The sequence below is a fragment of the Adiantum capillus-veneris genome, chromosome 2 (genome assembly GCF_014529385.1).
Source record: "Adiantum capillus-veneris isolate H3 chromosome 2, ASM1452938v2, whole genome shotgun sequence".
Lineage (NCBI taxonomy): Eukaryota > Viridiplantae > Streptophyta > Polypodiopsida > Polypodiales > Pteridaceae > Adiantum > Adiantum capillus-veneris.
Window position 1 is genome coordinate 48,159,743 of NC_140932.1, and position 12,602 is coordinate 48,172,344.

At 48.0% G+C, this 12,602-nt stretch overlaps 2 protein-coding genes across 3 annotated transcripts in view; one reads left to right on the forward strand and one right to left on the reverse strand.

Annotated features, from left to right (window-relative positions):
- LOC147462723 (uncharacterized) overlaps nt 1-12,602 on the forward strand; it is a 60,955-nt gene that overhangs the window by 27,798 nt on the left and 20,555 nt on the right. The gene's annotated exons all lie outside the window — the stretch shown is intronic.
- Nucleotides 5,568-6,502, reverse strand: LOC147462724 (uncharacterized). Its single transcript, XM_086527137.1, has one exon. The coding sequence runs from the start codon at nt 6,500-6,502 to the stop codon at nt 5,762-5,764; it is 741 nt and encodes a 246-aa protein (XP_086383263.1). The 3' UTR covers nt 5,568-5,761.

A 12,602-nucleotide genomic window follows, 5' to 3' on the forward strand; every position in this document is an offset into this window, starting at 1 on the left:
TCTATTCGAAGAATGAAGAGGAGCATAGGCGTCACTTGACCATTGTGTTCGAAGAGTAGCGCAGTCACAAGCTACTTGTCAATCCTAAGAAAAGTGAATTCTTTCTGGAAGAGATCCACTTTTTGGCCACATAGTCTCGAAGGATGGTGTCAGAATGGATGCCGCAAAGGTCAAAGCTATTAATACATGCCAGACTTGAAGATTGTGCACGATGTCAAAAGGTTCTCCTACTATAGAAGGTTTACCAGGAACATCCAAACTTTGTCTGCATGTTGAGAAGAACCAAGAGCGCTTTCAATCTAGACACACGTGCTCCATTATACAATGGCGTATCGGCTTCACTTTTCATATCATCATAGACAAGCCTTTCTGAATCCATGATTGTCTCGACCATTTCATCAATTTCGGGTTCAAACATTGCCTCGTTGGAAATGTGGTCTGCATGATCATCCCCCGAGCTGTCAGAGGCTACATTTTGTGGCCTCACATATGCTGCTTGACCAAAGCGCCTGTGAACACGTCTATTGGGTTGCAAGATTGCTGCCTGTTGGCCAGCGTCAGAGTCCGACGACTTATAATTGGCAACAACTCGATCTATAATAGATGGATCGAACTCGCCAAATTCGCGAACGTGCTGCAAAGAAACGCGTCTAGCATCACCTCTTCACGCTTTGCAAAAGAAAGAGGTCACTTTCAGATGGACGCAAAACGAGATTTCAGCTTTTAGTCTCTTAAAGGAAAAGTTGACTTCGGATCTAGTAATTGTTGCTAGATATCAGGAAGTCATTTGTGGTCCACTATTTCGCGTGTCGTAGTAGCATCGGAGTAGTGCTAATGCAAGATGGATGGGTAGTAGCTTATGAAAGCTGAATTTTGCAAGGGCTTGAGAGGACTATGCAAGTCTATGAGAAAGAGCTCTTGGCTGTGATTCATGCGCTTCTAGCCGGAAGCACTACCTCTTAGGTGCTGATTTTGTTGTCCAAATAGACCATCAGACCTTGCGATACGTCTTGACACAGTCAAAGTTATTCGAAAAGTATATGCCATGGGCAAACATTCTTTCTATGTTCCACTACTAGATTATGCATGTGGAAGGCAAGAAGAATGTTGTGGCTGATGCGTTATCAAGGAAGCCACAAATTTCAGCCATGTCAATTCCTTATCATCATGAGTTAGATGACATGAGGGAACAATATGCTATTGATGAAGATTTTGCAAGGATCTTTGAACACTTGCAAGAGGGGCATCATCATGAGCTCTTTTTTTTTTTTTTTTTTGGGAAAAAGTCGGGGCTGTATATTACTAAGTACAATATAATCCCCCACGGATGATAAAATAGCCTATCACGTGGGGTGTACAAGCTGAATGTAAGGATGAGAGCCACTATAGTGACAACTCGACTAGAACAATCTCATGGTGGTCGGTGTGATGAGTAGAGGAGAAACCACCGAGGAGGGGCATAATGCCACGTAATCTGGCCACCTGTAAGTGTGAAGAAGAGTGGGGATCGGGCCCAACGCCGAAGGAAGGCAAATCGGCGAGCCTCAGCTGCTCGAGATGTACCTGAGGAAGAATCCCACTGCCATATCAGGGTGTGAATGATGTCCAGCCAAATGGCAGTGAGGGTATCCTGAAGGAGCTGTGGAGCCGCACTTAGAATGTGAAGACAACGAGCTCTCCAAACATTCCATAGTGTAATACTAGTGATGACTGAAAAAACTTCATCACGTGTGTGGGAATCCCCTTGCCAAGCAATCTGTGGTAGCATAGCCAAAGGCCCTCGCCGATAACCAGTCGAGGTAAGCATAAAGGCTGGATTTGTGTCTGAGCCCTCGTAGAAAAGATGCGGGCCGGGCATCGGCATCAACCATGAGACAGATATCCAAGTGAGAAATCCATGCTGAACACCCGCTCTGCTAAGTAAAAAGCAAACTGCAAGCCACACTACATGGGAAGTTGAGCATGACCAAAGACAGTGTGCAGGTGACTCAAGTAGTTGCAAAGGACAGCGAGTACATAACGGATAATGACCCATAGTAGCTAGCCAAGTCCCAACTGGAAGTCCTGCATGTGCAATCATCCACATGAAAAAAGAAATACGACGAGCCGCATATAAATCCCAGATGGCAGACCAAAACTGCTGTAGATAGGCATGGGAGAGACCTGAATGTAACCTGAAACGCATACGAGTGGGCTGCTCTTGTTGTTGTCTCATCAATGCTAACCTTCCAATCCTGACAGTGTACTCAAAGAATGATACAAGTGCACTGGTGGGGTCAGAGTGAGGCCAATGCCACTCTCCTGGGTCCCAATAAAGCTGAGATAGGGCATGACCCTCCCACACCCAAAGCCTCCAAAGTGCAGCATCAGCGGACGCGAAACGGGGGTCAACACAACGACGCTTCTCGCGGGAGCCAACTACTCGTATGGCCTCCCATCGAGCGCCGGGGGAGACAACATGCGGAGAGGTGGCATCATATGTCAATCTAGCATGAATCCCCTGAGAGTAGTCAGTATCAACTGTGAACAGCATGGTGTCTAAACGAACCAATAAGAGAGTGCTCTGAGCAAAGAGGCCTTCCTAGCCACAATGGGGAGGCATCTGAACCGTGCCTCGTATGACTGCATCCCACTGTGAAGGGACGGCGGAATCAATCTCAAGCAGTCTGTCTGTCACCCCGCGACCAATGTCATAATGTTCTCCCACAAAATCTGCATCCAACATACGTGTCTCATGAAATAACCGCATAGAGGTAGCAGGGCCAGTGTTCCAAGCAGCCCAATCAATGTGAGTCCTCTCTCCAAGCTGACGGGGTGGATTAACCGAAGAATCAAGAACTGCAGCATTCCAAATGAGAGGCTGGCGCTCAATCTCCTCACGACATGAGGGAGGTGAGCATATGATAGCGCGTCGCATGGAAACCCAAATCTGAAGGAGCGATCGAATGAAGGGTGAGAGGGTGGTGGTGGACAAGGGGGCATCCGTAAAGAGAAAACGATACCCTGTATGCCAAGTATGACCATCTCTAGTGCCGAGGCGTGGAGTCACTGTGCAAAGAGCGGCCTGAAGAAGCATCTTCCAAGGTTCTTGGCCGGGAAAAAGACCCCGAACAATAAGCTTGGTACGAAGGGCACGGCTCTGTAACTCTGGATCAATAATGCCAAGGCCTCCCTCTGACCTAGGACGAATAATCGTGGACCAGCGAACTCGAGCACGAGTATCAGTAGTCCCATCTGTGCCACTCCATAAAAAGTTCCGCACTAGTCGGCGGAGCTGAGCTATCACACCAGAATGTAGCATCCAACAAGAGGCCGTATACCATACTGTAGCCAAAATGACTTGGTTGGCGACCAATGCACGGCCAGCCACCGGCAGATGACGTGAAGACCAATGGCATAGCTTCCTGCGAATAGACTGTAGTACGGGTGCAAACTATTGCTGTGAGGAAACATCAAATCCTACCTGAAAGCCCAGATATCTGCATGTCTGACCCGGCTGCAGCCATGTGAAACCATCAGCTACTCCCCAAGTAGGTATGTCATCACTGCCAACCAGTAACCCATAGGATTTATGCCAGTTAATGCGTGCATCACTGGCAATGCAAAAAACCTCTAGGGCCTCCCGCATGGCATCCAGAGTAGCTAGCAAATAGTGCAACATTAGCATAGTGTCATCAGCAAACTCCTGATGGATAAGGTCCGGAGCTGTAGGTATTGGCATTGTCAAGCCACGAAATGCATGACTCTGAGCACGAAAAAAGTCGGACATAGTCTCTCCCACAAACAGATACAGATATGCTACTAAAGGACATCCCTGACGGACAGATCGAGAAAGCTCAAAACTACGACTGACACGGCGGCCGGCCACCTCAGAGATGGTTTTATGATGATGCATAGCAGACTTTGTGTCACTAGGCCATTGCGACATAAGGTCATGGAAGAGAGTCACGTCCCACCGTATGCGGGGCATCGTGGTATTGATGCGACAGTTAAAGCGGTAGAGCATTCTTCTATTGGCCTACCTTGAGGAGAGATGTGGATGCCTTTGTGCGAGCATGCGTAATTTGCCAAAAAGTAAAGTTTGACAGGCAAAAGGCACCAAGGCTGTTACAACCACTGCCGATTCTGGATAAGCCATGGGAAAGCATTGCTATGGACTTTATCTTTGATCTTCCAAGAACGCCAATAGGAAATGATGGTATATGGACCATTATTTGCAGGATAAAATCTGATCAGATGGCACGCTTGTTCATGTACAATGTGTTTAAGTACCATGGTATGCCACAATCGATTGTCAGTGATCGTGGTCCTCGCATGACCAATTTGTTCTGGAGAGGATTGTTTGAGAACATGGGCACTACGCTCAAGTTCTCGTCTTCTTTTCATCCACAAACTGATGGACAGTCAGAAGAGGCTAATTCTACCGTCTTAGATCTGCTGAAATGCTATGTGTCAGATAATAAGGGCAAGTGGGAACAATATTTGTCTATGCTTGAGTATGCGTACAACAATAAGGTGCATTCATCGACTGGCAAGCCACCTTTTGAGATTGTTGAAGACGGCACAAAGGTTCTTCCCATTTTGCATATAAAGGAGAAGATCTTTGAGGTAGATCGATATGTTGAGAACATGGATGAAATGTATATGAAAATTAAAGTTGCCTTGGAGAAGACTCATGCAAAGTAGAAAAAGGCTGTTGATTGTCACCGTCGTGAATTGCTGTTATCACCTGGTGAATTTAAGGTTCGAAAAGGCAAGGTTATAGAAGACGAAGGGCAAGGAACGGTTGTTTCCTAAGCTCAATATGCGTTACTATGGGCCTTTTCAAGTGCTTGACAAGATCAACGATGTGGCTTAGAGGCTGAAATTGCCTGATGCGTGGAAGATTCATAACGCGTTTCACGTGAGTCTTCTAAGACCCTTCGTGGGTGATGTGCCAGAAGATATGTCAGATGAGGATCTGCCAGAAGTTGAGGAACTTGATGAGATCCTGGTACATGAGCAAGTTTTGGCACATAAAGACAGAAAAGTTTAAGGACAGGTTGCAAGACGCTATTTAGTGAAGTTCAAGAACTATCCGCCTATAGATGCAAAATGGATGGAAGAGCATGAACTATCAGAGTCACCAAATGTATTGCAGCTTTACCTTGAAGCCTTTGGGTTACAACCAATCTATGCCCCAACCCAACGTGTGCAAAGGAGGGGTAATGATAGAGCTAGCATATCAAATGTACATATGAATTCAGTGTAATAGATGGAAATGACAAAAGTATGAAGGTCTCATTAAGTCATTTGTATCTATGTGTTACGACCAAAGTTACCCGGAACGGGAATGGGGAACGGGAACGGGGGCCTCCGGAACGTTTCCGGAACGGGGCCCCCCCGAAAAAGCGGAACGGGAACGGGGGCCGGAACGGTAAACTCGAATTATGCTTAAATTAGGGTGGATTCAACCTATATGTTAGTAGAGAGCCACACACACTCATTACTAAGTAGAATCCTATTTAGGCATGCTTTGCAATGATGCTTAAGTCTTAAGGTGCGGTCATGACTCATGACACGAATCCACCATTCACATGACAGAGAAGCATCTTGATTCTTCATAGAAAGGACATTAACTTAACTTAAAATTAAAAGAGTCCAGACTCCACACAAAAGCTTGGAGCAAAACAATGATACTAGATAGATCATGACGATGGCTTACAAGGCCAGCCAAGGCGCTACAAAAAGATATAAGGAGCAATCAGTCATGACTCATGAGTCATGCTTGAGAAGAGCCTCCTGCCTCCCAATCTGTAGTGGTGTCCTGGATCTCATGAATATCATCCCAATCCTCCTGCATAGGCTCATCCTCATGTGTAGATGCTGCCGCCTCTCCAAGCACCTCTGCCTCTGCCTCCATCTCCCACTGTAGAAAAGGGTCTGTCACTTTAGATGCTGACTTGCAAAGCATTCGTAAGTTTGCACTGACAAAAACAAGGTCATTTGCTTTCTCCACTCCAAGTCGGTTCCTCTTTCTAGATGCAATGTGGCTGTAAACACTCCACAATTGCTCCAAGCAAGAGGAGCTAACCGCTTGGCTGAGAATGCGGATAGCAAGTCGCTGAAGATCGGGACCATCTGAACCATTTTCTTGCCACCACAAGACCGAGGAAATCTTGGTGCGATCAATTTGGGCATCGGCAGTCCCAAATGATCCTCGCATATCCCTGTAAAATGCAAGCTGATCCTTGATTTTGCGTTGCATGTCTCTATCAGGGTGAAGCCTCTTCAAAATAGTGTTCCAATGTGTATTTACCTCTGAATCATGCTCCTGTCCTGCACCTTGGAACTCTGGATCCAACACAAAAGCTGCACCATGAAGAGGTGAACTATAGGAGTTCCACCTGCTGCTGCATAGGTCTTTGTTTTCTTCAAGCCTATCTGGGTCCTTCTCAAGATCTCCAAGCGCCTCCACGATGCGATCCATTGCTTCATAAACCTTGCCAACACAAGGTTGCATACCATCTATCACTCTAAGCAAGTGAATCACTGGTTTTACCATTTTGTCAAGAGTCTTGAGAGACTCCCAGAACTCTGGATCCTCTACCTTCTCTGTACAAATGATCCCTGCTGCTGTACGTGCATGGGAAGTCTCAGCGCAAACTCTGTACTGATGAAGAGTTGCCGCACTGCACTCTGACACTCCACAAATCGGCCTACCATAAGAAAGTTGTAGGCAAAGCGGGTCTCACAATACTTGAGAAGAACTTTCTCCCCCGACCGCTTCAAGAACTCTGCTCGAAGGACGTTGTGGTTGTTGACAAAAGAAACCACTTTGGCTGTAGAGGCAAAGAGAGGCTCTATCCAAGGTAGTTTGCCGAAATCCTTCAGGAGGTTGTTAAGGCAATGCGCCATACAAAAGGACATTGTGATGTGGGGGTATGTGCCTTCTAAAATAGCCCCGGCTGCCCTGTTCGATGCCTCCCCATCAGTGACTAGCCCTATCACAAGTTCGGACCCAATGGTCTCTATGGGGGAGGCCCACTCTCCTGCAAGGATATCGGCTGATTTTCCTGTTTCTGTAGCATCATGGGAGTGGGCAAAATACATTTTCCCTTTGGAATAGGCAACAATGCCATGAATGGATCTCCTCCTGGTGTCGCTCCATCCATCCGCAATGAGGGTCACTCCATACTTGGTCCATTGCCTCTTCATGTTAAGGGTTGCCGTCTCCACAACGGCCTTCTCTCTATCGAGTAGAGTAGTGCGGAGGGCCTCGGAAGAGGGTGGCTATCCTTGTGCACATAGTCTTGAAGTACTCCGACCTACACATAAGAGGTAACACATAGGTATTAGGATTCAAAGTTAAATTAATAAACTTGTCAATATATCTAAATCCAAAAATGGAGGAATGTCTTACCGAGCCTTTATGAAGGGAATGTGGTCATGATAGAAGAAGCGTGCAACACTTGCATCCACATCCTCCTTCCTTTTCGGATCCCAAGTGGCATGTAGAGTGCGTTGGTGCGGCTTGGGAGTGGAGACCGGCGTAGTATTAGGGGTTGAGAATGGCGATCGAAATGATGTCGCCCCCGTCTCCGCCGTCGCCGCATTACTATTACCACCGATGGATAAAGAAGGTGTAGAAGAGGGAAAGAGCAAATCGTTGGGGTCGATTGCGGGGCGCTTCGGCTTGGCCGCATCCTTCTCTTCCTTGTTGGCTTTGATGGCGGCATCCTTGGCTTGAAAGACCTTCAACAAATGCTCGTTGACCTCCTTGCATATTGCCACTTGTTGTCCCTCTAGCTTAAGGAGGTGAGCGCGGACTTTGGTTGTGCCGGATTGCCTCTCGAAGCCGCATAGTTTGCACTTCCATGCACGGGCACCACCGGACTTTCCCAACACTCGGGAATGCACTTCGTCCCACCATGATACTTCCTCCTTCTTCTTCGCACCCAAGGGCACACGTTCACTTGATGCGGAAGCTTGCGCCATGTGAGACTCGAGAGAGGGAGGGAGCTTGAGAGAGAAAGGGAGAGGGACTCGGGAGAGATAGGGAGAGGGAGAGGGAGAGATGGAGTGATAGGGAGAGAGAGATGAGGGAGATATGTATTATGGAGAGATGGCGAGCTGTGAGAGAGAGAGAGGAAAAGGGAGAGATGGAGAGTGAGCTTTCACTTGAGCCTTGAGGCTTAAAGCCTTGAGGCCCAAGGGAGAAGGAGAGAGAGCTTGAAGCCTTGAAGGTTGAGCCTTGAGGCTTGAGGAACTTGGAAGAGGCTAGAGCCGACGTAGAGAGCTTGAGCCTTGAGGGAAGGATGAGGCTATGAGCTCTCAACCTTGCCCTTGAGGCATTATATAGGAGTTAGAGTCTACCCCTCCCTCAAACGTTCAAAAACAGTCCCTAAACGCCCCCTATTTTTTTAAAAAAACGGTCATTTTTTTCAAAATTTGAAATCTGCCGTTCCCGTTCCATTCCGCTCACGCGTTCCCGTTCCGGTTCGTCCGTTCCCTGCCCGTTCCGCCCAGCCGTTCCGGTTACACCCAGGAACGGAACGCTGTTCCGTTGCCGTTTCCGTTTCGGGGACCCAAGTTGGCCGGGAATGTGTTCCGGGAACGGGAGGGGTCCGTTCCGCCCGTTCCTTGTTACTCTGGTTACGACCTTTCTTGCGGATACATGTGATGATAAAAGAGTGCTAACAACACAAGATCATCAGTGGCGTGTATTTATGGTATGCAACCAAGGACATTTGCGATTTCAAGAGGGGGGTATGTCACGAGGACGTGGCAACTGTTAACTATGTCACGAGGACGTGGCAATTGCTAACCTTAGTTGTTGGTTTCTTTCCAATGATTTTTGTTTTATTTTTGAGACCCTCTTTTTGAAGTTGCAAATGGTCGGACATTGTATGGCCAATGTGAACGGTAGTTTCACCCGCAGACGGCAAGATCATGTAGGTCCCACCGTCGCACTTAGCAAGTTGGTGGATACTAGGAAGTGAACTCAATAAAGGCATAAAGTCGAGGTGGGATTACCAACAGAAAGTATCTGACAGTTGGGTCACATTGCACTTTTGGATGCGGTCCCAACGAGGATAGATGGTCAGAAGACCATGGGCGCCCAACAGAAGTTCCTCCTAAAAATTAGGGAACTGCTATTTTGGGCACTTCGGAATGACAAGGGGAACATTTTAGAACTCTGCCGCAAAGTCTACTACCAGTCGAGAGATTTTTAGGTGGCAACCCCGAAAGGAGAAAATGCTTGTAATCGTGCCAAGTGGCGCATTTTAATGCACTTTTCTCAGGGATGAAGAGGTAGCGTTGAAGTTATAGCTAGGAGGCTCATTTTGTAGTTTCTTGCCACAGGTTGAGAGCTATGCAGTGCTTCCTTTCCACTCTATGTACAGCGTGGTGATAGGAGTGATGACCTGCACACTACACATTGCTCTCTCTCTCTCTCTCTCTCTCTCTCTCTCTCTCTCTCTCTCTCTCTCTCCTACGTGCAGTTATGTGATGCTCCACAAGAGGGGTCTTCATTTGACTAATGTACAATTGTGTGGGTTCATGCGCGATTGCCGAGGCAAGAGCCTTTTGCACAGGTATTGGATTAGCTAGTTGCTAATCCCCCGCAGGTACAGGTGAATTCGGAGAGGTTTCACGTGAGAAATCTCGTCTGATTCAAAGGGCAAGTATCCCTACAGGTGTGGGAGCTCTAGGACTCGCTACGGATGCGACCGGCTCAAGAAATGGAGCCCAAAAAAAGGAATTACAGCCTGCTGTGTATTTTTGCAGGTTTAGGGTTTCGGCCCTAAACGGTCCCTAATACCCCCAAGAGGTTCGGTGACGCGAGGGGACGGCTGTAGAGGTGATCTGGCGCATTTTTGGGGCAGAAAACAGAGAATTCAGCGTGCTGCAGATTCTTGCCAGGTTTTGCGAAGTGTCTGTATGCGTCGGGAAAGTCATCTATTGCGTGGGGATACGGTCTGTGAAGCGTCCTAGTACAGTTATGCTACCGAAATCGGGCAAGAACAGGTGGATTTCAGCTTGGATTATGCGGGGGACAGCTCGTAGGAATTCATAGGTTTTATTCCCTCAGTTAATATATAAAGAAATACCGAAGGGGCGCCAATTTTTGGGCCTATAGTTTGTCGGCGTTTGCTCGGAGCATTCTAGCTTCCGAGCGTGTGTGTGCTTAAGTGTTAATTCCCGTCGTAGGTTCCTTTTGCAAAGTACTCTCTCCCTGTGTGTGTGTGTGTGTGTCTAAAGTAAAGAATTTCGGGTGAAAGCCAAAGCCTACCGCCCCACGGGCTGGGTTTCAGTTGCCACCTGCCCTTTGTTGCTTCCAGGCCGCCATGTCTTGAATCTCTCCACTTGCACGCTCCAAACATTGCCCACACACACACACACACACACACACACACACACACACACACTCACACACACACAGAGAGAGAGAGAGAGAGAGAGAGAGAGAGAGAGAGAGAGAGAGAGAGAGAGAGAGAGAGAGAGAGAGAGAGAGAGAGAGAGAGAGAGAGAGAGAGAGAGATGAAATGAAATGTTATATTAACGTCTTCAAAAGGCCAAAGTGACCTATGAGACCAAAAAGTTACAATGTGGTGGATCTGATACAAAGTCAGAGTAACAAGATGACAGAATGACAAAATGACAAAAGAAAATACTATGGAATCCTAAACTGCTAGGTGTGAACTAAGCAGCTAAACAACTAGTTGGGATAGCTAGATCACAGGAGATCCAGCATCGGTCTCGCTGGCGGATCTCATCAATCTCCTCCATGGTCAGTAGTCTGACCGGGCGTCGCGCATGGCGAGCCAAAGTGGTCTGAATCCTCTGATGCAGCCTCCGTCGATGCTGTGTAGTCCTCCGCAGTCGTGGGCGTCTGGACCTACCCAGCTCAGTCTCTCGGTCGATTAGTGTGTCTCTGGTGTAAGGCGACGAGCTCTGTTGTGGTAGTAACTCCTCCGGGTGTCCAGTGGCAGCTCTAAAGAAGTTTGTGATCTGTCTAGTCTCTCCTCTCGTTAGGCTCTCTTTGTGTCTGTGCAGCTCGAGCAAAAACAAACCTAGGCATCTGTGATCCTTGTACCGCATGACTCTAGAGAATGGTCCAAAGCCCTCTTTGAACAAGCAATGGAAGCGGCCTCATATCTCGTAGTAGACGGGGCGGTGGCATGTGTAGTGCAACTCTGTCTCAGGCTCGATGTCACACAGGGGGCATGTCCTGGCCTCTGCTAGTACTCCGTTGTATCTCCTAGTCTCGATCCGCAGCTGGTGTGAAGATGTGCGTATCTGGCCAATAGCACATCGTATCCCATGAGACAAGTGGGTGTCCATGTATCTGGGCCTTGTCACAAAACCATCCTCTGTAAGCTGGAGGAGATGTTCTCTGTAGAAAGCCATCCTCGTGCCCAACTCCTGTGCTGGCTGTATCCATGTCCTCTTGGTGTCTAGCTGAGTCAAGTCCTGGCGAATGAGCATGGTGATCTCGGACTGTGTAAGAGTCAGAGAGGGCGCATCCGGTGAGTACTGGAAGGGAGGCAATCTGTCTATGCTTAACCCATGCGCCTGAAACCATGATGTCATCTCCCCATACCAGCATGCTGTATCTCCCTGCATGGCTAACTGTCGAGAGGACTCAAGTGCAAGGCGTGCATATCTGTCTCCGGGAAGTTCCCACATGTGGTGTATGAAGGAGGCAGATCTGGTGAGCGCCTCAACTACTAGTGGGGGGGCAGCTAGCTCTACTCGTACAATAGCACGTGGTACTGAAGCCTTGGCTCTAATGAGCCGCGAGATCATAGAGACCAGAGGCTTCTCCATGTCCCCCCATCCATCACAGCTGCCTGTCCTCTTGTGATAATCCAGTGAAGGTCCCTAAATCTCAGCTCCATAAAGCAATGCAGAGGCCACCAAAGTGTCAAAGAGCCAGAGCTTTGTCCGAGGCTCCTAAAATTGAACGTGTGAACACATCCTTTCTAATCTACCCAATGACTTAGCAAAACATTGGCTGATTTGGCTGAAAATGCTGGCGAGGAGAGACAGGCGATGGAGAGGTGAGACTGATGCTCTCGTCTGCTGAAGGCTAGCCGCTTCCTCTCTGGCCTGCTTTGCTCCAAAAATGCCAACGCTTGCAGCTGCTGCTGGATGGCGTGTAAAAAACGCTGGGTGCTGAATGTGAAGGCGTGTCAACGCTGGGCTGATAGTCCTCCACGTTGGGCTGAGAGGGTGAGACAGCAGGTGGGTGGCGCGCGAGCAGAAGAGCAGCAGGGGGGGGGGAGCGCGAACCAGCAGCAGGATGGGTGGCGCGCGAGTAGAAGAGCAGCAGGGGCGCGGAGAGAAATGAAATGAAATGAAATGTTATATTAACGTCTTCAAAAGGCCAAAGTGACCTATGAGACCAGAAAGTTACAATGCGGTGTATTTAATACAAAGTCAGATTAACAAAATAAATTAAACTAGGATAACAAAATATAAATACTGCGGGACCCTAAACTAAGCAATACAATGTGAAGACAATATGGGAGGGGAGTAGAGATCCATCTTCATCTGCACTCTGGACGACGAAAGAGTATGGCTTGAATCATTTGCTGTAGCCATCTTCGAAACTG